Genomic DNA, 27,206 nt, shown 5'->3' with positions numbered 1-27,206 from the left:
TTGGAGTCTGGTCCTGGGGCAGGTGAGCCCGTGGACCGCTTGTGTTTGTATCTGGTCCAAGAGAAGGACTCTGCACTTCCTAGCCTCTGTGTTGCCTGGAACAGCGCACATCCAGAAAGGTTTTAAATACTTGTTGAAGGAAATCACATTGGGGTATCATGTCATAGAAGAATGCCTAAGTTTTAGGGTAAACTGAAGTGATACTCTGGAAGTACAAAGATAATGCCTTAACTGCATTTTATGTGTATATAACCTACTGTCTCTTCACAGTAAGGGGGCTGATTTATAAAAACTCAGTGAAGTGTCCTTCTGGACAGATGGTAGGTTTGAAATAACTCCCAAGTTTGTGAATCCCCCCTCCTTGTGTTCTTGTCTTCAGATGGGTTTGTGGCCCCGCAGGGCCCCCTGCAGGGGCACGTGGAGCAGTTTGACGAGCAGGCGCCCCCTCAGCCATCCTTCCAGCCGGCGGGCTTGTCACAGGGTCAGTGCGGGGCCGTACATGTGGATTTTTCAGTGAGCTGTGTTTGGGTTGGGTTTAACTGGACAAAAAACCTTGTTCTTTTAATGCCGTCCTGAAATTTATGGTTTCAAACCAAGTAACTTTCTGCGTGGATTTTACCTGTGTGTATGTGTGTGTGCACACTCGCTGCTTTTCAGTCTGTTCAGATTTTGCAGAAAGCGACCTTCGCAACCATTCTACACGTGGTTTCCAGCCAAGAAACTGTCACTGAGTAGAAGTTGGGACTTAGGGGTGACAGTATTTCTGGCTGGTCTGTAACTTGCACTGAAGGACCTGAGCTGAGTGCAGCCTCCTGCCTGCAAGCAGATGATTTTAGAGCCTGCTGATAAAGACTAATCCTGATTCTAATTCAGAAAGGAGAACTGTTCCTTTAAACATCTTTATTTATGAAACCAACTTTTTGGGGATTTTTTTGGCATAACTCATATTTTCTAATTTATTTCAGGTTTTACAGTGACCGATACATATAATCAGCAGACTGCGTTCCCACCCGTCCAGCAGCTGCAGGACTCCAGCACGCTAGAGTCTCAGGCCCTCTCCACGAGTTTCCACCAGCAGAACTTACTTCAGGTCCCCAGCTCTGATACGATTAACGTAGTGAGTATCACTGAATTGTCATCATTTAGCACATTCTATTTTATTCTTCACTGTAGTTGTTTAAAATTTTACTTACTTAGGAGGGCATGTTAACTTTTTCAGCTTTAAAGGTTATTGCATCACCTGTGAAAATTTAACTGTTTAGTACATAAGGCTTTCTTTTCCCTTAAAACATTTCCATTTAACTTTTAAGATTTCATTCCCATGATGTGGCTTTACCTTTTTGGCTAGAAGTCAGGAAAGTCAGTAGAGTGTGACTGACTTCAGTGACATCTGAAGGGTATTATGTTACTTTAGTGACAAAACCTAAACATTTAAATGGCGTAATATTAAAAGAAATATGTTAGAATGAAAATATAATGAGTGTAGACATACTAAAAATAAATATTTAAATGCATCATTTAAAATTTTTCTCTCCCAGTCAAGTTGGAGGCACTTAAGTTTTTGTTTTTGTTTTGATTTTGCCATTTTTGGAAATCTTTCATTAGTGATGAAAATGATTGGCCAGTCAGTTGTTTTCTTTCTCTAAAAGCCACTACTGGTAGCTTTCCCAAGTGGTGGGCCTGGACCCTGCAGTGACAATCTCGGAGCCTCTTCTCCCTGCTCAGAAGCTGTAATTGACAGCGGATGCTGCCTGTGGGTGGTGGAGGGCCAGCCTCCCCTACTGCGGGGCCTCTGTGTCACACAGCACCCTGCTCACTCGGGGCACAGTGGGGTCGTCCGCATGGGTCCTGGAGGTCGGGGATGAGTACACACAAGTGGGTTCTCCACTGCTAGGGCCTGTCCCGTGCCGGCTCCGCACGTCCCGAAGGTCAGCCTGTCCTCTGTCCACGGAGCACGCTGTTTCCTGCAGGGTTGGAAGTCACTGAGCAGGTCTCCGCTCGCTTCCCGGCGCTGGCTGCCTGGGCTGCAGCTCCTGTGCAGGAAGGGGCGGGGTCTGCTCTCTTGCTCTCCTGTGACTGTGTGATGAGCGAGGAGACTTAACATTTTAAGCAAGTAGGACCTTTTATTCACTCTCAGAGCAGATGAAAGAGTGTTCTCTTAAGAGACATAAAAAGTACAGAAAGATCAGTCTCGTGCTCGAGTAAACTTTGTATTAAAGCAAGTTATTAGAAGATAAATATAAAAATAAGTACTTCTTCAATAAAATTGGTATAAATGATTTTTATTATTAACCTGGCCCAAATGATTACAGTGAACCACTTGGGGTTTCTCCCTTTTAAATCTGCATTTATGCGTTTTTTTATCCTTAGTTGTTAGTTGTTTTGTATTTATTCATAGATACTCAAGTAGTCTGCCTTATACTTCTACTGAATTTTAGACAACTCGTTTGATTCAAGAGTCATCGCAGGAGGAGCTGGACCTGCAGACCCCACGCCCCCAGTTCCTGGAGGAGAGCGAGGAGCAGAGCCGGCGCTCCTACAGGTACATGTCCGCAGGCGCGCGGCGCCGAACGTGGGCCCCTGCACTCCCGCTCAGGAGCTCTGTGTCGCAGGGTCCGTTGTCGCCCCACTTTGTAAAGGAAGTATCTGGGATGAAAGAGACTAACTTGTGGAAATTTCTACGGCTAGCAAGCAACACGGCCCAGGTTTGGATGCAGCCACCCGCACGTTTACCCTTCTCACGGCAGCGTCCTGTCACCCCTGGGCCTTCGTTACCTTGTTTTCAGAAGTAGCTTCACACTGTGCCTTTTGTCCGAGGCTCTGTGTGTGCTTTGTGTGCACAGCCTGCATGACTACGAAGACAGGGTTAAACGAGCCCACTTGCTGGGTGCCCCCAGGCGCCGGGTGCGGTCTGGGTGCGGGGAGAAGAGCGGAGGCCCCGCCCAGCTCATACGAGGACGCAGGCGTTTACCTGGGTTTCTTTAAAATTAAATATGGGTACATACGCAATAAAAAGGGGAAAATGAATATTGTCTTTATAGAGGTGGTCTTGGCTTGATAATATTTTGCTGATTTTATTGTTTACTTCAAATACTTTATAAACTCTGATGACTTTTTCCAGAGCCATTCAACAAAAAACGTGTCTCATTAGTTACTCTTAAGAAATGGTGATCTACCTTAACTCAGATGAGTGGTCGTAATGATGAGTTTTGAAAATGGATAAGTCTTGTTAATATTGTTAAGCAGGAAACCTTTGAGAGGCCAGGTTCCATTTTCACAGGATTTGTGTTTCATACCTTATGCCTGGGCTTACATGTTAGATTCTGTCCCTTCAGAAGCGGGTCACCCTGAGGTCTTCATCAGTTTGCAGCTTCAGAACTGCTGGAGCGCTGGCTCTTACCTGCGACTCGTGGACTCTGAGCAGGTGCGCATAGCCAGCCTTAGTGCCTCTCTGACCCCTGATGTCTCACACTTCCATTTACTCAGCAGGTGTCTGCTGATGCTTAAGTTTGGATTTTGCGTCAGTACTTCTAAGTGAGATTAGTCTGATTTTTTTGTATGTGATTCCTTTGTGACATCTGCTCGGGCACTTTTAGATTTCTGGCTACTCAGACGCCAGTCACTCACTCAATCACCATTCATTCATTCAGTCACCATCCACTCAGTCATTCACCATTCACTCAGCCATTCACTCGTTCACCATCCATTCATTCACTCATTTGTTAGTTCAGTGTTTGTGAAGAACTTGCCGTGTGCGGAGCACCAGGGCTGTATCATTGAGCAGAAGAGACGAGAACCTCAGTCCTCATGGAGCTGACGTTCCAGTGGGAAGAGATAATAGGGCAGAATAACCGGTGGCCCCACCGTAGGTCAGTGTTGTGGTGGTGGAGAAAGTGATAGCGGGCGGGGAGGCCCTGGGGGAGTGGGTAGAGGTGAGCTCGGCCTGCTGGGTGGTGACAGGAGCAGACGTGAGAGAAGGAGAAGGGTTAGGGCTGACTTCTAGGACTGTGACCTGAGCCACTGGAAGATGAAATTACTGCTCCTGGAAAGGGAGATCCTGGGGGAGGGCAGGTGTTGGTGTCAAGACTGAGGCTTGGTTTTGAATCATTAGGATTGAATATTTGAGAAGGAATGTCATGTAGGCAGTTCCGTAAACCAGATTGGAATTAAGGGAGAGGCCAGGGTGGACATGCGCACCTGGGAGTTTTCAGTGTGCATGTTAAAGCCGCAGGGGCGATGTCTGTGGGCAAAGGAGGGGCTCAGAGGTTGCGCCCTGGGCGCTCTGCCCAGGGGGATGTGTGCGGGCAGTGTGTGTGCAGATACGGGGTGGGGGTGGGGTCTTTCATCGGCTCAGATGAGAGAGAGCAGGGATCCCCGCCCAGAATGTGAGGAAGCATGGAACCGGGTCCTCTGAGTTTTATTGTAGTGTTACCTTTTGTCCCGTAAGTGACAAAAGTGGAGAGCAGCAGAGCTGCCGGGAGTTGTGAACCCTGGGCAGGGCCCCCTTCAGAGGAGCTGTTTCCGTGAGCAGCTGCACTGCCCACATCTCCTCCTGGAGCTGCGCTGGGTGAGCCGGGTGCAGCCGTGGGAGAGGTCCCATCGCCAGGGGGTGGGGCTGGGCGTGCAGGTCTGGTTCTCACGCTGCCCTCTGGGGTGGCTGTTTCTCTGTGGTCTGTGGCCACCTTTAATGAGTAGATGTGACCATTTTGACAAGTTTGGGTCTCTTACTAGGAAACCTTTCTCAGCAAACATCAAATCAGTTAGGGGTGCTTAGCTCCGGAAACGGGTATTTTTTTCTACTGACATTCAGACTAGAATCAATCCCGACTTCGTCTGCAGAATTGTTTCTCTGGAACTGGTTGGTGACCGTTGTTTGCTTGCTTTTCTGTTGTTACTGGGTGACCTCACTAAACCAGACTCGTCCACTGGGGCAATGCTCCCAGGGGGTTTACGAGAGTCAGTCTTCAGTTCAGCTGCGGCGTCCGCGGAGGCTTAGCTGCGTACGCGCGCGCGTCCTGCCTTCGGAGGTGATGGTTTAGAATTTCAGACTTCCCACCACAGATTAAAACTTGGAAATGGAAAAAATAGGGGAATAAGTTGAAATAAGCTTTCTAAATCTTTTTTTTAGCTTTTAATAATACATGAATAGAAGTTTTAAAATTATTTCATCCTTAAAGTAATTTTAGTATATTCTATAACAACTGAGAGGAACACAACACTATATTATTTATGTATTATTCAAAAGGGTTCTAGTAACATCTGTTTTGTAAAGTATTTTACCAACGAAAGAGTAAATGAACTGACATTTCCAAGCGTCTGGACTGTAAGTGATTCTGAGCCTGCAGTGTGTAAAGGTTCACGATGTCTTACGACTTAGAAAAGAAAACAGCACGCAGTGGACGTACTGTCTGTAAAAGGAGTAGTTTCCTATTAATCAGATACTGTTTCTGCTGGAGGACTGCCATAGATTTTACTAAGTTTGAAATAATAAAATATGTTTAAAGCTACAGACACTCGAGCAGAATCTGGTCTAACGCGTGACTATTGCTAGCATTCTGTAAGTGTTAAGCATTGAGGACACACTTAGTTTCTGTGACAGTTACGCCTGATTGTTTATTGGTTGTTGGTGAAGAGTATTTGCTTTTCTTCCATTCTCAAGTGTCACATTTGTAATCATGCTGTGAACTAACGTGCTTTGTTGTGTTCTAGGTGTGACTATTGCCACAAAGGCTTTAAGAAGTCCAGCCACTTGAAGCAGCATGTCCGCTCACACACTGGGGAGAAGCCGTACAAGTGCAAGCTCTGTGGACGTGGCTGCGTCTCCTCTGGGGTCCTCAAGTCCCACGAGAAGACACACACAGGTCAGTATCTGCCTTGCACTGGGTGTGGTGCAGCCGTTACCACTGTCTCGTTCTAGAACATTCCATCACACCCAGAAGGAGCTGCTCATCCCCCCCAGTTCCCCCAGCCCCAGGCGAGCACTGGTCTGTCTTCTGTCTCTGTGGCTTTGCCTGTTCTGCATGTTTGCTGTAATGGGACCGAATCACCTGTGACCTTCTGTCACCGGCTTCTCTCACCCAGCACGTGTTCCAGGCTCACCGGTGTTACAGCACGTGCCCTTCATTCATTTTTATAGCCGAATAATATTCCACTGTGTGGACAGGCCACGTTCTGTTCATCTGCTCTTTGGTTGTTGGACATCAGAGTTTCATTTTTTGGCAATGAGGAGTAATCTTGAATGTTTGCACATACATTTTTGTGGACGTATGTCTTCACAACTCCATTTAGGAGTGGGCTGGCTTGGTCCTATGATAATTCTGTTTAAACCTTCGATTTTACCGTTTTCTTGTCCACCAGCAGTGTGAGGGCTCCAGTTTCATATCCTTGCCAGCACTTCCTGTCTGTCTGCTTCATTGGGAACGTCCTTACGACATGGCTTCCATCTTCTTAAAGTAACGCTTCTTGAGAGACCCTCAATTCCTAAACATAGGAGACCTCAGTGAATAGATGGTCTTTAATCGGTGGCATGTTGAGCGCACTTCTGTTTGCTTTGGTTACTTATGCTTTGGGGTAATGAGTGCCTTCTCTCCTCGTCTCTCTGTCCCAGGCGTGAAGGCCTTCAGCTGCAGCGTCTGCAGTGCTTCCTTCACCACCAACGGCAGCCTCACCCGGCACATGGCGACGCACACGAGCATGAAGCCGTACAAGTGCCCGTTCTGCGAGCAGGGCTTCCGGACCACGGTGCACTGCAAGAAGCACATGAAGAGGCACCAGGTGGCCCCCTCTGCGGGCTCAGCGTCCGGAGAGGGCGAAGGAGCAGGTGTGTCCCTTTGTGGGGTCAAGCTTACTGGCCAGAGGCTCACTTAGTGATTAATTAATATGCAGATCACCTTTAAAATGAGTTAATTTCATTTTCTGCTTATGAAAGCGATACGTGCTTTTTGAAAGAAAGACTCAGAGAGGCGCAGAGAGGAGACGTCCATGGGCGTCCAGGTACTATTTCTAGAGCTCTGTAGTTTGGAGAGTGTTAGCTAATCAGCAGATGCACATAGTTTCTAAGTCTAAGTACGCATCCTTCCCATTGGCTAGTAAGCACCTGATGCCTTTACCTCAGCCTGCCAGATTGATTGGAAGCTCTTCACAGCCTCAGCATGTGCTGCCTGCAGGTTTAGCTGCACCATTGCACGTCTTGGTGTCTTCCAGAATCTTCTGGGCCACTGAGAAGAGACTCGACGTGAGCTTTGCTGTGGGTGGGAGAAGGGTCACCTGCAGACTGACCTTTCTTCAGCCGTTCCTGGTCTTACCACGGCTGCCGTGCCGGGAGGGGGTGTGCTGGGCGCCACACCTGCACGCGGTGTCCCTGGTCCTGGCTCCGTTTCACTGTCCTGCCTGCCTTTAGTGACTCTGCCCTAATCCTCGTGCTCTCTTGCCGACATTTCCTCATCAGTGTTGGTGGGGCCACCGTCCCTGACCTGCTGCCCCCAGACCTTCCCACATTGTGTTGACACTGATGTGGAAGTTTGTATTTCCTTTTCTGCAATTACCCCTGCGTGGCTCCAGCCTCCCTGGGCCCCTCCTCTCACCCTCCTCCCTGCACCTCTGCCTTTCTCCTCCTCCCATCCAACTTTTTTCTCTTTCTTCCAAGAGGATCATCCAGTTAGGTTTTAATTCACAAATTTGGTTTTGGTCACTGTCCATTTTGCTATTTAGTGTTTCTGTCACTTACAAAAATTTCTTAGCTATCTGTGCAATAATGACGTCGCCCTCCCAGCCAGATCTCCTTTCCTTGTCCATTACAGCTCACCCTCTCATTCTAGTTTTTGGTCAGTGTAAATGTATCCCCGTGTTTCCCTGAGAGAATACTTCTATATGGTATGTATGTATGTAGTGTTTTTTTCAGTTCAATAAGTCTTTTTAGTTGGGAGCTATTTGCTATCTTACCTCTTTGGTCTCTTCTTTGGGCTGCTGCTTTTCTTTACCTTATGGGACTTCGCTTCCCCCCGTATTAATCAGCAAATGCCTGTCTGTCTGGGCACTGCTAACCCGTCAGGTGCGGGCACTGACGCGCTCGCCACTCACTGTTGGCTGGGCAGCAGGGGCGGAAGGCGGTCTTCGATCACAGCATCTTTCTGGGGTCAGTGGTGCCTCCCTTGAGGCACATCCTTCCGGTGCTGCTCTCTTTCCTGCGCTCCTGCGTAGTTTCTCAGTGCAGCAGTGGTGCGGAAAGCTCTTCCCCGTCCCAAGTGCAGCTTCATTGAGTTACAATTTTAACCTCACGTACTTAAGCTGAATATTTAGTGTTGGTTTACTTACTCTCTTAAAACTTAGTTTTTCATTAGGATTTCATCCCTTTTCTTATATTTTGTTTAGAGATGGGTCTGGAGGAAGAGGAAGAAAATTCCGAAAGAAATGGGTCTAGAAAGGCTCGTCCCGAGGTCATCACCTTCACAGAGGAGGAGACGGCGCAGTTAGCCAGAATTCGGCCACAGGAGAGCGCCACGGTATCCGAGCAGGTGCTGGTGCAGTCGGCCGCCGAGAAGGACCGCATCAGCGAGATGAAGGACAGGCAGGCGGAGCTGGAGGCCGAGCCCAAACACGCCAACTGCTGCTCCTACTGCCCCAAGAGCTTCAAGAAGCCCAGCGACTTGGTCAGGTGCGGCCCGGCCCCCGCCCCCGGCTGCCTGCTCCGCTCACTCTCTCTGCAGCGAGGGAGGCCGGTGTTGAACCCGGTGCCTCCTGGGGCCTGTTACTTTCTCGAGTTGTGGTTTCAAGTCTGCACGTTTTGAGGATGGGAGGTCCTGTGGGTGGGGCGGAGGGCCTGGAAACGCCCTGTGGGCATCCACACCCCACTTTAAAGGCCTGCAGGGTGTGGCCTGGGGGTGGCGCTGCTGAGTAGCCAAGAAGGACAGGCCATGAGACAGGGAGGCAGGACCCTGACATCTGCACCACAGAGGAGGCGGTGAGGGCAGTTACCCCGGAAACAGGAGCGCGGCGCAGCCGGGCAGCTCTCAGCTTTCTTCTTGTTCTGTCCTTCCCTTAATAGTCATTTGAGGCTTGGTCTCTCCCATCATGTATTGGACAAATATGGTGGAGCAAAACAAAACAAAAAAACAGCACAGGAGGCTGTAAAGTAAAAAAATCCTCTCCTCAGAGACAGCCACGCTTGGCAGTAATGTGCTTTTTTCGGAAATGTCCACATGTATGTCAGCATTAAGTTCTGCACCTGTTTTTGGTTTAATTTTTACATGTTGTTGAGTCTCAGACAACTTTCTTTCTTGGTACCTGCAACCTTCTTCGTTCTCAGTGGTGACCTCGCGTCCTGTTGCGTGGGCGTCCTGGAGCTTGTCTCACCAGATCTCGCTGATGGATGTTGAGTTTTCAGCATTTAATCACCAGCAGCGCTGTCCTGTGTGCTGCGTGCACCTGTGTGGGGTCCAGGGTCAGTGCTGGTGGATACACACACCCTCCGCTGGCCTCCCAGTCGAACCAGCCGACGGGGTCATCACCAGGCTGATGGGGAAAGGGGCATCTTGTCATCCGAACTTGCTGCCTTTAGAGTCTGCGTGTGGGGGAGCTCCTTTCACATGGCTTTTTGCTGTTTGTGTTTGTTCTCCAAGCTGCCTGTGTGTTGCCTGTTTTTCTGCTGTGGTATTTCTTGTCTTATCAATGATTTGTAAGAACTCTTTGTTGTTTAAGAACGTTAGTCCTGTTTTCATTGGTCTCGTAGATTTTTTTTTTACTTTTTGGTGTTTTGTATACAGTGAGGCATGAAAGTTATATTTGGCCAAATTTATTCAGTACATAGTCACACATTTTTGTTTATTTGGGTGGCTACAAATTTAAAATCACGAAGTTGTTAGCAAATGTGTATAAAATTAAAAAGAAAAACACTCAATAATTGCAAATGTTTTCTGGCTAGGCATGTTCGAATCCACACTGGAGAAAAGCCATATAAATGCGATGAGTGTGGGAAGAGCTTCACTGTTAAGTCTACGCTGGATTGCCACGTGAAGACCCACACAGGTGCGTCGGAAGGTGCCTTTCATGTATGTGTGTGCCTGTGTCTGGTGTGCACATAGACACTTTTACAATTAGAGCTTAAAAACGAGGAACCATAAGGAAATGGGTATCAAAGACATGTGATTCCTGACACGGAGAAAATGATCCATATAGTGTTGAAGGAAAGGGTCTAGGTCTGAAATGGTGAGTTGTAAGTGGTCTCATGGTCTTACTCAGACTTAAACACCTGTGTTAGGAAGATTGCCTCTTAGTCTTTGGGCCAGAGATTCAGTTTGTTGAGGTTTGTGAAAACGGGATTTTGCAACTCTGATTACAGGTACCAGGTAGTAATTCTTTTTATGTGAGGGGAACAACTGTCACGGCCATTCTCTTTTCCCCACCTGATTTGAGGAGCTGCAGGTTGGCTGTCCTAGCTAGGACGTCTTAAGCCTCTGCTTCTGGCTTCTGTGCTGTGCGTCCCGGGGGCAGGAAGCCGGACTCTGCACATCTGCCTGGTGTGTGTCCTGTACTCACTTATCAGCCTCTTCTCTGAGCCTCCAGTTCCTCATGTGGAAAATGGGGCTGATGCCAGTATCCCTCCCACTAGGCCAGGAAGTGCCACGTGGTAAACAGTTGAGTAAATGTCAGGGTTGTTGCTGTGATTCGTAGGCTTATGATTATCAAAGTAATCTATATTCTTAATTTTTGGTTATAAATAGCAGAATTGACCAAAAGAGTACAAGTGGAATGTCACATACAGCTGTGAACCCTGTGGTTCTTTTCTGATAGGCGAATATCTGGAATTGAACATACGTGAACTCAGCCTGCCTCTTCGGTGGATGGTTTTTCTGTTGTTCCATTCGGGTCTGTGTTTGTCCCTCTTGCGCTGCACTGGGGACTGCTGAGGTCAAGAGAGCTCACTCACCTGTGTTCCTAGCAGGGCCAGTGTGGCCATGTTCACACGGGGTGCCAGCATGTGCCCCCGACTGTGTGGGCTCCGGGCATGAGGACTAGCAGGAGAGTCTGTGGAAGCCCCTCTCAGGGCCTTTGTCCTTGGCATCGTCAGGTGGCCCGTGAGTCCTGAGCAGGGCTGGCAGAGCAGCCTCACTGGTCATGGGTGAGTCTCGGTCCTCCAGGAGCCGCCCCTCTTCTCCCAGAGCCTCTGCAGGGCGGCCATGCGTTCAGAGAGCTGGTGTCACGGGAGCCGACCTGGATGGAGCCTGGAATGCACCTCAGGTGCTTTCTTCTGGAGCTGCTTTGGGTGCCCCTTTGTCAGCAAAAGGGGGCGATGCTCGTTGCTGCCCTTGGGGAAGCAGCTCTGGCCCCGCCCCATCTGGGCTCAGTGTGACGCTGTGGCACCGAGTATCATGTTGGGAGAGGACTGAGCACAAGTGGTGAACTTCTCGGGCAATTGTGCAGCCACCCTGGGTCCTCGCCACGTGTCCTGCAGGAGGAGGGCTCTCGGGAGCGCATCTGCATCCCACGGTGCCTGCGCTGCGTGGGAGCAAGTGTCGCCCATCCGTCCGTCCGTCCGTCCCCTGATCCACTCTGTTTTTCCACAGGTCAGAAGCTCTTCAGCTGTCATGTGTGCAGCAACGCCTTTTCCACGAAGGGCAGCCTGAAGGTCCACATGCGCCTGCACACGGGCGCCAAGCCCTTCAAGTGTCCGCACTGTGAGCTGCGCTTCCGCACATCTGGGCGGAGAAAGACGCACATGCAGTTTCATTACAAACCCGACCCGAAGAAAGGCAGGAAGCCCGTGACCCGGAGCTCATCGGAGGGCCTGCAGCCCGCGAGCGCCCTGCAGGCGTCCTCCTCGGACCCCAGTGTGTTCATCATGAACAACTCTGTTCTGGCAGGACAGCTGGACCAGGGTTTGCTGCAGCCCGGGCTGGTGGGCCAGGCCGTTCTGCCCGCCTCCGTGTCAGGTGAACTGGTCGCCGGGGGACCGGGAAGGGGGGTCAGTGAGGTCCCTGGTGGACAGACACACACTTGTCTGTCCACGACTTGCAGCCCAGAGCACAGCTTTCCCACACGAGGCAGTTGGAAAACTGAAGTTTCACCTTTCAGACTCAGCCACTTTCCTGACCCCGCTCTCGGGGCAGCACCATGCCCGCTTCTCAGCCCGGCACCTTGTTTAGCTTTTGTCCCCGCGGGGCCAGTCCTGTCTCTTCCTGGTTAGCGCGCTCACAAATGAAACAGGGAGCTACCCACAAACGAACCTTGTTTTATCCTGTGGAGTTACCTGAGTGCTGGGAAAGCACTACGCTTGAGCCAGCTGGGTTCTCTGTGTTCTCGCAGGTAGCACGGTGACCGCGGGCAGCTGGCAGACTCCTCTCGTGACTTCCTTCCTGTTGTGTGGCTGTGGCAGGATTACAGCCTAAGGAACAACAGTATTAGTGTTGTTTCACATCTTTCACAGGGTCTGCTTGTGGCGATGAGATTAGACAGGGATGTGTCTGACGTACAGTAGGTAGCAATGTGCCTTAACTAGCCCGTATGGATGCATAGCGCTTAGGTGGCAACAATCCCTGTATGAGAATGAGTTTTCCTGTTTAAGGTTTCCTGATACCCATTCACTCCTATTCTTTCTCTGCAGCTGGTGGTGACTGGACCGTGTCTTTGACAGACGGAAGCCTGGCCACCCTGGAAGGCATCCAGTTACAGCTGGCGGCTAACCTGGTTGGGCCAAATGTTCAAATTTCTGGAATTGAGGCCTCCAGCATTAATAACATCACACTGCAGGTATGACAGCCACCAGGGCTTTCTGGGCTTCAATGTGGTCTGAGTCACGATCTACCCCAGCGTTGTCATCCGAGTGTCTGTCACTTTCAGATTGACCCAGGCATCCTGCAGCAGACCTTACAGCAGGGCAGCTTGCTTGCTCAGCAGCTGACGGGCGAGCCCGGGCTGGCCCCACAGAGCAGCTCTCTCCAGACGCCAGACAGTACGGTCCCAGCCAGTGTTGTCATCCAGCCCATCTCAGGCCTGTCCTTACAGCCCACGGTGACGTCTGCCAACTTGACCATAGGCCCCCTGTCGGAGCAGGACTCCGTGCTGACCACCAGCAGCAGTGGTGAGAGCTGTGTTTTTGTTGGTGGGGACTCTGGGGTTTCAGCTTCTTGCTCAGTCACATGTCTGATTTTAGGACGTAGGATGCTGTTTCCTGCTCTCTGTAAAGCTCAGCAAGTAGTTGAATATTCTGAGAATAAAGTTTTTCTTGGGATGAATGACATTTAGTCAACATATGCACATAGGTTATTGCATTCATAAAACTGGCTTCCTGTGTCGTCACAAAGCCTTTTTGGGTCATTTTGGATGAAGGAATTAGAGACGACTGGTATTTTATTTTGAATCATTCTCTTTTCAAAGCAACAGTTTCACAAAAATATTCTTCACGTAAAAAGAGAAAATTCTTCTTCTTCTTCTAAGCCCGGCTGTGTTCTCTTTTGTCGTGATGACCAGGGACGCAAGACCTCTCTCAGGTGATGGCGCCACCGGGCCTGGTGTCCACCTCCAGTGGCCCCCACGAGATCACCCTGACCATCAACAACTCAAGTCTGAGCCAGGTCTTGGCGCAGGCTGCCGGGCCCGGCTCGGGGGCGTCCTCGGGGTCCCCGCAGGAAATCACCCTGACCATCTCTGGTTAGTCTTAAAACGTTTAAAATCCTTCACCTGCAATTTAAGTGAATCCTGTATTTATTTTTTTCCTGTAAGACTGAGCTTTGCATAAATCCAGTACTTCAGGAAGTGTGTGTAATTTATGTGAGAAACTCCAGTCTCGTGAAGAGGACACTACACTTCACACCTGATCCCGGAAACTGCGGCCCTTGGCACGTCCAGCTTGAGTCAGTTTTGTCACAGGTTTTTTGTTCAGTAAAGAGCAGACCGGCTTTGTAATTCCTACTCCCGCCCCTTTAAACGAAGGGAGCATATTGGTGTGAATCGTAGATATTGGGACGTTTAAGTCTTATAAAAGCAATCTTTTATTGGTTGTTGTTAAAAAAAAAAAATGCTGGGAGTCAGAACCACCTCCCTGGAGATACAGACTTAGGGCAGGAAGCATCACATTTTCCCTTAAAACAGAAGGACCGTCGGCCAGCGTAGCATTCCCTCTGTTGCACGAGATTTCTGCGGAAATGGTGGTTGGCGCAGAGAGCGTGGCCACGTGGAGTCCAAGCGCTGCCTTTATTCCCTTCAGTTTGTGTGAGAAATTCGAGGAACTATTCTTAGATGGAGCTTTGCTTTTAAATGACATACAGTGATTTTTAGATGCTAATCGCCAGCAAAAATCAACTTTTGAATTTAAGCTAATTCAGTAACTTCCTCTTTTTGTTAAATATGCCTGGATTTTACTGTTGGAAACATAGAAGTTGTTTTAAGAAAGCTATTTTGTTGATCAAAGTCCCTCAGTATATAAGGTACTGTGCTAGTCCTATACAAAAAAAAAACAAAACGTAATTTTTGCTCATAATTCAGGAAATGTGTTATTTTGTTTGTGGATTGTGCTTCTGTTTCTCCTGTATTTTCTTATTATTGATAATTTAGGTATTTTATTGCTTTTTAGTGTATCCAAAAGAATAGATGAATATAATTGTAGTTTATTTTAAAAATTGGCTAAAAAGGTTTATCCCAGGGGAAGTCTTTAAATCACTTGATGAAATGAGGTTTGCCCAAACCTTGAGCATAAGATCTCCTGTTTCCTCACTTTTCCTCATTGCGTGTGGTGAGAACTGGCTGTAGTGACTCGTATGTCAGCAGCTCGTCCCACTCCGTGTCTTGCTGATGCTCAGCTCGACAGCAGGGTTTAAAAAGCAGGTTGTCTTTGTCGGGTCTTTGGAAGTGTTCAGTGTGGCTCCACTGGGACGTCAGCAGGGTTTTGCCTTTCGCGTCCATCTGTTTCCGCGTGTCTGATCACACTGTCAGATTCCAGTGGCCGATGGGGCTGGCAGAGGCCCGGGTCTTCGTGGGAGTCCTGACGGTGTGTGAGCGTGCGGGGCGTCCCGGCGCTTTGGGGCAGGGCCCTTCTGCATGGGCGGCCCTCCTGTTGCCCTGGGGTCTGGCCCTGCGAGCCTTCTCAGCACACCTTTGCTACACCCGGTGGTCCCACATTTGGTAATAATTTTCGTATCAGGCTAAGTTTTGTTCAACAAAGTGTGTGACTTTAAGTGCCCAAACCCTGAGTTGAAGTAAAGCTCTTCAGCTCCCAGAACCTCAGGGCCCAAACAGTGTGAGCAAGGACTTCCGTTTAGGGAAATTCGTTTTCCTGTAAATACTATTCAAAGTGGGGGAGCTTTCATTTTTAGCAGGATGTTACGTATGTTCAGCACACACCTGCCAGGATGCAAATGAGCATGCTGCTTCCAAGTATCACAGTATTAGTTTCCGTTTAGGTCAAGACCTTATTCAGCACAATTCTAACGGAAGCAGCGAGCTGAACGGAAGCATCAGACTGTCAGCGCCTGCCGTCAGTCATCCGTCTACAGGCGCCACCCTGACGATCAGCAACGAGCAGCTTCTCTCTCAGAGCGCAGCGCTGGCCTCTTCAGGTATGCCGCTGGAGCCTTGGCCGCTGAGGACCTCACGGGGTGTCCTGGTTAGAGGGCCGGGCACCTGGTCAGCGGAGAGCAGGCAGCGGCCTTGGCGTGGTGCACGTGTGAGCTGCGTGTTCTGGTATGTCTGCTGTGTTTCCGGGACAACAGGTGGCTGATGTGTAATTCTAGGACACACAGCGCGCTCTCTCTCGAGTTACTAACCTTTTAAGGTTGTTTATACCTTTTAAAGAATAAAGGTAAATCATTTTATTCAGATATGCGAAGCATCGTGTGTCCGCACGTCAGCACTGCTGAGCCCATGCAGAGCGGGTCCTGTCTCTTCTGAGCAGGGAGTTTCTCTGGCTCCTCGCTTTCTGCCCTGCAGTGTGAGTGTTCTGGCACCAGCTGACTGGGGGATGACAAGGTTAGAAGGAGGTGTTTTTCTAAGGTTTTGAAGAACAGACTTAATAAAAAGTAAAAGTAAGTGAGCTCCAGGGAAATAAATCACAGCGTCGTAAGTCACCGTCACCAGTGTAGGGTGACATGCATGTTTTTTTCTCTTGTAGAGATTTCAGTAGTTTCTTAGCCCTCTTATTTTCCAACCCTGTATATCATTTTTTTGAGAAAAAAATTAAATCTTCAGATATAGTTGTACCCACAGCTAAAACTTCTTTTCATGTTTATTTGAAATGCTTTCTTATTCAGTAAGCCTTTTGTTCAGCAAAAGATTGTAGTGGGATGGGAGTAAATCTGGGTATGGGATGTTGAGTGAGGCAGACATGGTCCCCTTGCGTTTTGGACCCTAGAAATGAACAGAGCACAGGCAAGTATTAACGAATCCGTAAGTCAGTGGAGAATTACAGTAGTAATGATCCGTAAAGGAGAGAGAAGGGTGTCCAGAGAGCGAGTCGGGGCCAGCCTCCCCAGGCACGCGGGGCCGGGGAGCCTTTCTCCCTGTGAGCTGTGGGGCGCGGGGACTTGCCGGACTGAAGAAGGCTGGTGAGCCGAGGGAGGCAGCGCGTAGCAAGATTCCACTCGGGACCCTCGAGGGGCTTTCCGTCCGCCCCTCCCCATTGCTCCGGGGTAAACTGACCCGGAGGGTAAGAACCCGTCTGCGTCCCGTGTTGGCAGCTCTGGGCAGATCCGGAGCCTGGCCTCCTGGCCGCTGTCCTCGGCCTTCTTGTTTCATTCTCACTGTTTCTCAGTCGTCAGGGTGCTTGTCTCACTTGGGGCTCTAAACACCGAACCATAGAGCTTGATTCTTTACGGACTATTGTGAAATGAGAGGCTTTCAGTTCTGTTTCGTGCTCTAATTGGCCGTGAAAGCTGCACTGTCAGGTCGTAGTCGGTCTGTAATAGGGCGTCTCTATTCAGGTTGCACGGCCAGCTTTTCTCTACAGCTTTCCCCCAGACGTCAGTCTGCGTCACTTCTAAAGCCTGGACAGCGTGCTCTTCCTCACGGTCTCCAGTGTCCCGTTGTCTCCCGCCCTGTGTGCTGGCGCTGCGACGGGGGCACATGTCTTGTGCCCTTGGCCAGAGGGAGGTGTGTCGCGCTGTGAGCTGGGGGCTCAGGCTCCCCCACCTGCCTCCCTGGGGCATAGGCTGGCCCTGGGGTGGAGTCTCTGTTGTCCCCAGAAGCTCTGCTTGATGTCTTCCAGGAGTCCGTGGTGAGTCAGTGGAAAGACAGTGGAGTTTTGGATGTTCCAATTTACACGGAGTGGGTTTTGTGTGTGTTCTGTCTGGTAAGCCTGCGTGTTTGCTGGTGCAGCAGATTTCTTGCCTTGAAGTTGGTGATGTTCTGATCAGGAGGGAGGAGGGGACAGAGGGGAATCCACGAACGCTGAGGGCTCGGTTCTGGCCACCAGTGCTGCTTTAAAACGCTGCCCCTGGTACCTTAGACACTGGGGCTTTCCCCTTCTACGCCCGCACCCGCAGCTGCCGGCGCCGGCCCCATGGGTGGGGAGGCGTCTGCGTGCTCACCTGCAGCGCGGCCCGCGGTGCTGGGCTGTGGGCTGGCTCCCGTGTGTTGTGCACTGCTGCTGCTTTAAAAACAGCAAGCACGCTCCCTTCTCCTGATCTGATTTTTTCTTTTCCTTTAGACTTACTGTTGTAGAGCCAGCTGAGAACACTTCTCTCTTTTTCTTTTCTTTCTTTTTTTTATTTTTAAAGAATTTTTTTAAATGAAGGTACCGGGGTTAGAACCCAGGACCTCCCACCTGCTAAGCATGCGCTTTACCACTGAGCTATACCCCTCTCTTTTTGATGACACTTTAGCTTAATTTGGTGTCTTAGTTAAAAAAATTTTTTTTCAAAGATTTGATGATATTATAAAATAAAAGATGAGCTCATGATTGAAGAACATTTGTTTACTAATGAGTTATAAGCTATTACATATACAGCATTAGTTTTATGTGAGCAAGTCATTTATATTTGACTTCAGATAACTTAACGTCTTTGAATAATTCTGAATATAGGAGAAGAGTCTTCATGGGTTGAACCACTCGCTCCTTAGTATGAAGCAGATGTTTGTAGCGAGGTTTACATATTCCACTGGTGCCAGTTAGCAGTGAAGTGGCTGACCTCATCTGTGCTGTGTCGTCAAGAGGCTGCGTCTTAATGGGCAACATTTATCTTAGAATCAGTCACTCCCAGACCAAGCTTCAGGCCACACCAGGAAGACTGCAATTTAAATGACTCCGAGATGAAACATGCGCCTTCTAAGATGAACACTAGGACGCAGACTCTCAGTGTCACCCTGCAGACTTCATGCTGAAGTCCTCTGTCAGCGCGACGGGCGGGCACGTGCTGCTCGGTAGAGCTCCCTGCGAACAAAACGTGGCTGGGACTTACCAGCTGGGGCTCCTTGCATCAAAAGAAGGCTGTTTGGGAATTTTCAGTAAATTGAACAGCTTCAGTCAGTGCAGCCGTAGGTCAGAGTTGCATACCCAGAACAGAAGCACATGCTTTTGTTCAGATGTGTGGCAGGAGGGCGGAAGGCCATTTTGAAGTTGGACCCTGATGACACCCATGACGAATGGTTTTCCTTGAAAACAGCCAAGTAGGTCGTGAGTACCCTTTCAGAAGCAGAAGGTGTTACTAGTAGAGGCATGAAATTTGCAGTTTTTTAAGGAATTTATCTTAAATTGATACTGTCTTTTTAATGTACGTTAGTCCATTTTTAAGATAATTTTGATGGGTAAATTGAGTTCTGCTTTCCATGAGAGAAAAGATCCATTTCTTGTTTACTAGTTCCTTGTGAGGTTATTTTAGCCCCCGTTTCTCCTGGATTTGAGGACGCTTACTTAGTTCCCAATAGCTCAGACATGTTAACATCCCTCATTTGTGGATGCTTTAAAATGACGTCTTTCCCACTCTGTCCTGGGGGTGAACAGCACCCCACCTCCTCTTACTGCGTTTTTGTTAATCTCAAGAGAAACCTGATTTCACATCTTGTAAACTTCTAACAAAACCTTCCAAAATTAAGTCTTTTTAGAGACTGAAAGCTTATCCCAACAAAGATTTAAGACAGTACTGGGTTTGATGAAAATACAGAATTTATTCCTTCTTTAAAGATTACTCTTTTTGAGTTAGAATCTTAAAATGAAGTACTGCTTACTTAGATGATGATGTTACATCCTAGAGAAATAGTGGTTTTAGAAAAAAGTAAGTGAGAACTAAGGTTAAGTGTCTACAGTCTTCAGTGTTGAACCTTAACTTTCCTGTTTCAGAGTATTGATTTGAATTTTAAAATTGTGGTGTCTAGAGCTCAAACAAGTACTTTTGCACAACTAAGAGCTACGTATTAAACACATGTAATTACCTCTTTCATTATGTAGTCGCATGCTTAAAATTTCAGTGTTTAGTCATCATGTGTTCTTCTCAACAGTACTGAGGCCAGTCCTACTTGAACTGGTCTCATCCTTCTTATGGGAAGTCTCTTAAATTAAGAACATTAGTAAAGCTTCATTCACCACCCTTGTTGAGTTGAGCTGTCAACTCTGGCGTTATCAAATTATTCAGTCTTTCTCCTGAGCTTTTTGTCAGGGTTCACTTTAGTTAATGAGCTTGCAGGCTTCTGTTTTGTCTTTGCATTTCCTGTGCTGCACAGTCCTGGAAGCTTCCACCATGGTAACAATCATCAGAAAGTCAGAATTATTTTACTGGTGGGAAGGCGAGGACCTCCTGGGTTCCTTTATTTCAGGAGCTGGGGCGAGGTCTGAAGTCCCAGCTGTCTAAGCTGAGATGAGGCGCCGGCTTTCGGTTTTGCTCTTTGTTGACGAGCCCCCCTCAGCTGGGCGCTCTGAGGGCCCGAGCCCGCCCTCTCCTCCGTGGTGTTGTTCCAGCCACGCCGTGGTCTGCAGGAGCCTCCTCTCTTATCCTGGTCCCTCTCTACAAAATTGCCCCTGTGTGCGGGGTTGCAGGAGTTAGGGTGCATGGAGGTGACGTCAGGATCTCGAGGCGGCCACGGTACTGCCCTCCACACATCCACACTCCTCCTCCTGCCCCAGCGGGCCCTGGGCGTGCGCCCTGTGCAGACGCGGGGCAAGGCGGGGGGTCTGATGAGGTCCTCGGGAGCGCGTGGCTGCTTCAGAGCAGAGACTCCCAGCCTCCTAATGGTTGTACTGCTTTTGAAGGTTCCAGGTCTGTGCAGCACAGTGTGGGACTCCGGGAGTGTGGATCTGTGGAGGACGCCAGTTACAAGTAAGTAACCTGGTTCCCTGCGGTCCCGCCCAGAGCCCGCCCTGTCTTAGCAGAGCATCTGCAGGAGTCGCCTTTTGTCTTGTGCTCAAACCTCAACAGGAAATAGTGTTTGGAACTTGCGCTTTAGTTTTCATCTCGGTGTCTCTGGCACCTGGCACAGGCTGGTGCAGGTGGACGATAAATCATGTCTGTCAGCTGAATGGACGGGGCCGCCCATGAGAACAGTGTGCGTGTGTGTGCACGTGTGTGTACACGTGCATGTGCATGTGTGTTATGCTTACAAATAAAAACTTAAAAAATTGTTTTTTGTTGGTGCCCCCACCAAGACTTTGATAATCCCATGCCGAGCCCCCCTCGTTTGCCAGTAGGTGCATGAGTTTCTGTTTTGTAGGAGAGGAGGCCTTTCCTTGCCCGATTGGTCCCAGGTATCTTCCTCTTATATCATTGGCTATGAGGGGAAAATATTACAATGTTTTGTTTTCTAAAGCAAAGTTCTATGTCATACAGGATAAGTGAATATTTAAAGGATTGCTTGAGGTTTATTTGGACCTTCCGTGTTTGAGAGTAGGCACACGTAAAGGGCGGTGAGCCTGGGGACGGAAGCGGAGGTGGGCAGTGTTGCACTCCGGAATGGGGCATCACTCAGCGGTCACATTCTGTCTCTCTGTTAGGCTGGGGTCTGGCCCTGGATGGGGCAGTGCCCTGGAACTCTTGTCTTGGTCACCTGCACTGGCAGCAGTGACTGGGACTGTAGGTCACGATTTTACTCTTCTTTTAGTGTTTTTTCTCTATATTATACTTAAGGAGCAGAGTATACTTACATATAAAGATAACTGGTTTTTTGCAAAAGCCTTGCCACACCTTTGGGATCAGAGTCAGTGATTTCCTTGATGCAGTTTCAGAAGCTTAGGCGGTGTAAGTGCTGATTATGACAGGCACATGCCTGTGTGAAAACCGCCTTCCCATGCCACTGGAATTGGACTTGCCTACGTTTCTATTGATCTGCTTCTTTTGCCTTGTTTTGTAGAACTTAACACTGCAACTGGAAGCCTTCCTTCGACCACACCGATGTCCCCATCCTCCATATCTGCTCAGAACCTGGTCATGTCCTCCTCGGGAGTTGGGGGAGAGGCCAGCGTCACCCTGACTCTGGCTGACACTCAGGGCTTGCTCTCCGGGGGGCTGGACACGGTCACGCTCAACATCGCTTCTCAGGTGAGTACGCTGCAGTCCCCTGGGCAGGGCGACAGCCCGACTCGGGGTCGTCCTGGGAAGCTTTGTCTGTTCTTCCCAAAGTAGGTATTCTGAACACTATTTCAAAACTGGAGTGGTTTTTTTTTTAATAATTAAAAAAGAAAGTAATATGTTAAATGCAAAATGAGGAAGACAGAATCCAGAGAAAACAGAAAAGCATTTTTTAAAAAATCCACCACCGAGATGGAGCCACACTGAACATCTGAGTGTACGTCTCCTCTGAACCTGGGCCTGCGCACATGCAGGTGCACAGCGTTCAACTTTCAGAGGAGTGGTGGTGGTGTAAACTCCCCCTTCTGATCACACCGTGACTGTCTTCTGATCGGTGATTTTAGCAGCGCACACATTTCTACCGGCTGCACAGCGCTTCGTCGTGGGGATGAGTTTGTCGGGGCAGCACTGCGTTCTGGGACTCGTTGTAGCTGGGCGCCCGCCTGCTCTTTGTCACTTCTGTTCTCAGATGAGTCCCTGCAGTAAGCGTGGGGATCGAAGGTGTGTACTGCATGCTTCATAAAGCACACTGAGCTTAGGTGCTGAAGAACCTTTCAGGGTTTAATCAGAAAAATCATGATCAACCGCGAGTCATAAGGATGAGGAATGACTGGAGAGAGCTGGGGCTGAGTTTCAACAGTTGACCCATGACAGCCCTGTCTCCCCAAGCCCGGCTGCAGAGGGGGAGAGGCGCATGTGGTGCGCGTGTCCCTGCCGCCTCGTTCCCCCTTTAAGGGTCCCTGTGCGGAGGAAACAGTTAGGGCTGCGGCTCCGGCATGAGGTGGGTTCTGACCCTGCCACCGCCCCGCTGCTGGCTCTGGGAAAATGACTTGGCTCTTCGAGGGGCTAGTTCTTTCCACTCACCCCTGCCTACCCCTGGATCCGGGTCGGCAGTTTCCATCAACACCACAGGTTGTGATGGTTGTGAAACAGTCATGGGACACCCCCCACCCCCAACTCCCCCGTCTGGCCATTTCCTGAGGTGGCGCAGCCTCGGCAGCCTGCCCGAGAGTCAGTGTTGTGTTTTGTTCAATTGCCTCCCTTCCCCAAGGCCAAACATCACCTCTGCCACAGAAGGAAAGAAGTGTCTTCTTGAGTTTTACATAGTGAGTGAGTGTTGTTTACATGTTCTAACATTTACTTGTCCTTATTTGTTACTCCACACCTACTTGTCACGACATTATCGTCAACCTTCTAACTCCTGGAAGTTAGTATATTTTAAAACGATAGTTGCGGCCAAAGTAGTCATCTTAAGGTGTAAGTGACTTGTATGTTTCTCTGGACACAGGTTGCAGGAAGCTTAACTGCTCTGTGGTAGTTTGCTCTGTTTTTCCCACCCGTGATTCTGGCCACTCTGTCCCAGGGCCAGGTTCTCATCACCTGTGGTCAGGCTCACTGGGCCAGGCAGCTGGGGCCAGGGAGGCCTGACGAAAGGGAGCTTTTACTTACTTACCATCCAGAGAACACAGTTCCAGTCTAGGGACGTGATTCTGTAAACTAACTTAGTTAATTCATCTTTTCCACCTTCCTGTCTGCTGTGGGGTTCATCTGGGGGACAGTACCTGTGCATGTAACCTGCATTCCAGCCACCAGTTACCCCGCGTCCCCCTGCGGGGCCAGCAGGGCCCAGGTCTCCGTGTGCTGAATGTGACTGTCGTATGGTCCTGTTTTTCTCCTGGTGCACTTTTAACTGCAGTAAAGAAGTAGTCATGAAGTATATAAGTGATTCAAAATATAAATTTTAATGAAACTTAATCCTTTGAATAACTTTCAGGGGATATGGTGGAGTTTGATCAGGAAAAGCCAGAAGTCCACTGATTTTTATGCTATGAGTTTATTTTCTTTTTTCTTTTTTTTTGACATTTTTTATTGACTTATTATCATTTTACAATGTTGTGTCAAGTTCCAGTGTAGAGCACAATTTTTCAGTTATACGTGAACATATACATACATTCATTGTCACATTTTTCTGTGAGCTACCATAAGATCTTGTATATATTTCCCTGTGCTATACAGTATAATCTTGTTTATCTGTTCTACATTTTGAAATCCCGTCTATCCCTTCCCACCCCCTGCCCCCTTGGCAACCACAAGTTTGTATTCTATGTCTAAGTCTATTTCTATTTCGTATTTATGCTTTGTTTGTTTGTTTTTTTGCTTTTAATTTTAGATTCCACATATGAGCGATCTCATATGATCTTTTTCTTTTTCTTTCTGGCTTACTTCACTTAGAATGACATTCTCCAGGAGCATCCATGTTGCTGCAAATGGCGTTATGTTGTCAGGTTTTATGGCTGAGTAGTATTCCATTGTATAAATATACCACATCTTCTTTATCCAGTCATCCACTGATGGACATTTAGGCTGTTTCCATGTCTTGGCTATTGTAAATAGTGCTGCTATGAACATTGGGGTGCAAGTGTCATCCTGAAGTAGGGTTCCTTCTGGATATAAGCCCAGGAGTGGGATTCCTGGGTCATACAGTAAGTCTATTCCTAGTCTTTTGAGGAATCTCCATACTGTTTTCCACAGTGGCTGCACCAAACTGCATTCCCACCAGCAGTGAAGGAGGGTTCCCCTTTCTCCACAGCCTCTCCAGCATTTGTCATTTGTGGACTTTTGAATGATGGCCATTCTGACTGGTGTGAGGTGATACCTCGTCATAGTTTTGATTTGCATTTCTCTGATAATTAGTGATACTGAGAATTTTTTCATGTGTCTATTGATCATTTGTATGTCTTCCTTGGAGAATTGCTTGTTTAGGTCTTTGGCCCATTTTTGGATTGGGTTGTTTGGTTGTTTCTTATTAAGTCATATGAGCTGCTTATATATTCTGGAGATCAAGCCTTTGTCGGTTTCACTTGCAAAAATTTTCTCCCATTCCGTAGGTTGTCTTTTTTGTTTTACTTATGGTTTCCTTTGCTGTGCAGAAGCTTGTAAGTTTCATTAGGTCTCATTTGTTTATTCTTACTTTTGTTTCTGTTGCTTGAATAGACTGTTCTATGAGTCTATGAGTTTATTTTCTGTATGTTAAATTATGTCACTTTCATTTACTTTGAATTACTCACTTTAAGTAGGTAGTTTTCTATATTGGCTACGTTACATTTTTAAAGTCTGTATATATTTGCTGGGGACGTTTGGTGCTTTTCCTATGGACCGTGTGGCTACCGGGTCTGCCAGTCCTGCCCCCACGTCAGCCCCCAGGAGCCTTGCGAGTCAGGCACTGGGATTGGGCCAAGCAGGTTGGTGCTGCCCAAGAAGGTTCTCCAAAAAGGGCTTTAGGGTGAAGCCCTGGACGTGGCCATGCCAACACTGAGAAGGGAAGGCGGCTGCATCCGGGGGAGTGTGGGGCTGGGGTGGGTTGGGGCCCTCACTCCACCCCGCCTGGCTCCACAGCCATCCCCCCATGTTTGCCAGATCCCACCAGCCATGTCTGCACGCCCTGCTCCTGCTGCGTTTAGTGCCCTCTTGGGTTCCCCATCACCTTGGGACAGAGCCCAGATTTCTCTGCTTGGCATGCATGAATGCTGGCCCAAATGGAATCACACTTCTGTTGTCAGGAGGTTAATGAATGTACTAGAAAACGTCTGCAGGTGTGTAAATTTCATCTGAAACTCAAAAAGTGGTCATGAGAAATCGACCAGTGTCTGTCAATTGTTGTTCAATACGGGTGAGAGTGATTCACTAAGAGGTAAATGTTGAATGGTTGAAATTACTCCCAACATGTGCTCCTTGAATTTAGTGAGGACACAGGAGTGCTGAAAGGAGGTCAGATGTAAAGAAAACAGATGATTCCACATTGTTCTATGGTTGAAATTCATGCAAAACACATGAAAAGATCAGGGTCTCCCCACAGGTACTAAAGGAAACAGTAATGTGAACATTTAAATTATAAATTTTAAAAAGACATGAAAAAAATAGTATATAATTACTATGTATGTTTTTTGGTTTTTTGTTTGTTTAAGAAGTCCATGAAAGAAAATGGTTCTAAAAACAAAGAAAGGTGGTCTTAAATAGTTTACTTAAATAATATGTCTAAGTGTCAAATCTGAGTCCAGAATCACAAAATATTTGAAAAAAATACATTGTTGTTCGTCCATAATTAATCATAATTTAAAACTTGAAAATAGCCTAACTACAGAAGAATATTATATGGGACAAACGTTCATTCTGACACAGAAAATTAATTTATTTAAAAATACAATCTATTGAAATAAAAATTGAAATACAATGATGTGGAAGATACCTGCATTAAATTAATAACTCTGTAGGGAAATTTTAAAAATTATCAGTGAGTTATAAAGGCTTATTTCTTGAGTTTTTCTTTCCGAACTTTGGAATCAGGCCTGCTGACAGCTGTGTGTTGGCCCTTATCCTGTTAATCTGATAATTTTGTAAGGAAATTGCAAGCACGCACTTTAAAACCTGTTGAAGAAAGCAAAGTGATTCTTCAGGTCTTGTTCTGAAAACAAAAAGAAGTAATTGACGTATTCTTGAAGAGAATTTTATTTTATATGAATTCTTAAAGGTTTTTTTAATGCTGTTAGTACAGATAATTAGCTGGGGTAAAACATTTAAAATTTGGTATTTAGACATATAAGTGGTTTTTTTGGGCTTAATAAAAAGTCAAAATATGATTGTGGGGGAAGCCAAAAGTGGACAAGTCTCAGTAAAGATTCTCAGTGTGGAAAGAGGCCAGTTCTAAAGTAACAGCGTGACTTCACGTACAGTAACCAGAGCTGTCTTTGGCCAGGCTGAGCGGTTTACAGCTTTCTTAGTTCTGTGCCCTGCCTGGCTTTCATTTTCCTACAGTTTTCTCATGTTGACTCTTACTGGTTCTCAGTCTCCTGGCACAGGTTTTATTTCAGTTTATTAGGGGAGGGCAGTAAAATTCTGAGCTGCTAAGAAACGTATTTCTGGTGAAATGGTCGTTCTCGTGCATGGTTAAGTGGGTTGGTTTACAAGCATTTGGAAGCAGGTCAGATCTGTGGCCATACCAGTGCGGCCACCCCTTGGCCAGGTTTACTTAGGGTTTCCCAGACTTGGCTGCATGTCGTAGTTGTGGGTCTCAGGGTCCAAGGCTGAAGCAGTGGCGGGGGTTGGGGCTGGCGTCTGTGTTCCTGACCCCGCCCCCCAGGTGACTGACTCTGAAGCCAGGGCCCCATCCAGTGCCCAGGTGCAGAATTCATGTGCACCTGGGGAATGAGAATTCCTGTAATTTCCACCTCAGTGTAGACCAAATATAGCAAAGAAATAAATAGACTCAAGTGATAATGAAAACCCAAAATAAATGACTTTTAGACGATCACCATTTGGGCAGATTCAGGCCACCACTTCCATGAAGATAGTGAATTGTTGAGCATTTATTTTATTAGGCCCTTGATTTTTGTGCATTGAGGTGCTTAATATTAGCAATTGAAACACCAAAAATTAGTAAATTACATTGTATTCATAGTTTTTTTTTAACTTAGCTTTTTTATTTTGAGGTAATTGTGGATTTACAGGCAGTTGTACGAAAAAACACAGATCCCGTGGCCCCTTTACCCATTTCCCCTCCGTGGTAGCATCGTGCAGAACTCTGCACAACACCCACCAGGTATCATCACTGGCACAGTTGGGACACGGAACATGTCTGTCCCCATAGGGACAGCTCAGGTCCAGAGCCAGCTGCTTTCATTTCAGCAGTTCAGGCTGTATACTAAGTTATCTATATAGATTCAGCATTTC

At 47.8% G+C, this 27,206-nt stretch overlaps 1 protein-coding gene across 7 annotated transcripts in view; it reads left to right on the top strand.

Annotated features, from left to right (window-relative positions):
- Positions 1-27,206, top strand: part of ZNF236 (zinc finger protein 236) — an 80,081-nt gene that overhangs the window by 42,287 nt on the left and 10,588 nt on the right. For 6 of the 7 annotated variants that reach the window (XM_032470376.1, XM_032470375.1, XM_032470381.1 and 3 more), the window contains 13 exons: positions 380-481; positions 966-1,117; positions 2,439-2,542; positions 5,710-5,861; positions 6,608-6,820; positions 8,371-8,653; positions 9,920-10,023; positions 11,562-11,927; positions 12,599-12,744; positions 12,835-13,075; positions 13,465-13,644; positions 15,393-15,548; positions 21,262-21,449. In XM_032470376.1, coding sequence (XP_032326267.1) covers positions 380-481; positions 966-1,117; positions 2,439-2,542; positions 5,710-5,861; positions 6,608-6,820; positions 8,371-8,653; positions 9,920-10,023; positions 11,562-11,927; positions 12,599-12,744; positions 12,835-13,075; positions 13,465-13,644; positions 15,393-15,548; positions 21,262-21,449 — 2,387 coding nt within the window. Of the gene's footprint in view, positions 1-379; positions 482-965; positions 1,118-2,438; positions 2,543-5,709; positions 5,862-6,607; positions 6,821-8,370; positions 8,654-9,919; positions 10,024-11,561; positions 11,928-12,598; positions 12,745-12,834; positions 13,076-13,464; positions 13,645-15,392; positions 15,549-20,167; positions 20,235-21,261; positions 21,450-27,206 lie in introns of those variants that run through there. The other variant, XM_032470382.1, reaches the window with a different exon arrangement.

This window comes from Camelus ferus, chromosome 30 (assembly GCF_009834535.1).
Source record: "Camelus ferus isolate YT-003-E chromosome 30, BCGSAC_Cfer_1.0, whole genome shotgun sequence".
NCBI classification, from domain to species: domain Eukaryota; kingdom Metazoa; phylum Chordata; class Mammalia; order Artiodactyla; family Camelidae; genus Camelus; species Camelus ferus.
The sequence above is the reverse complement of the archived record's forward strand: the minus strand, read 5'-3'. Positions and strand labels throughout refer to the sequence as shown.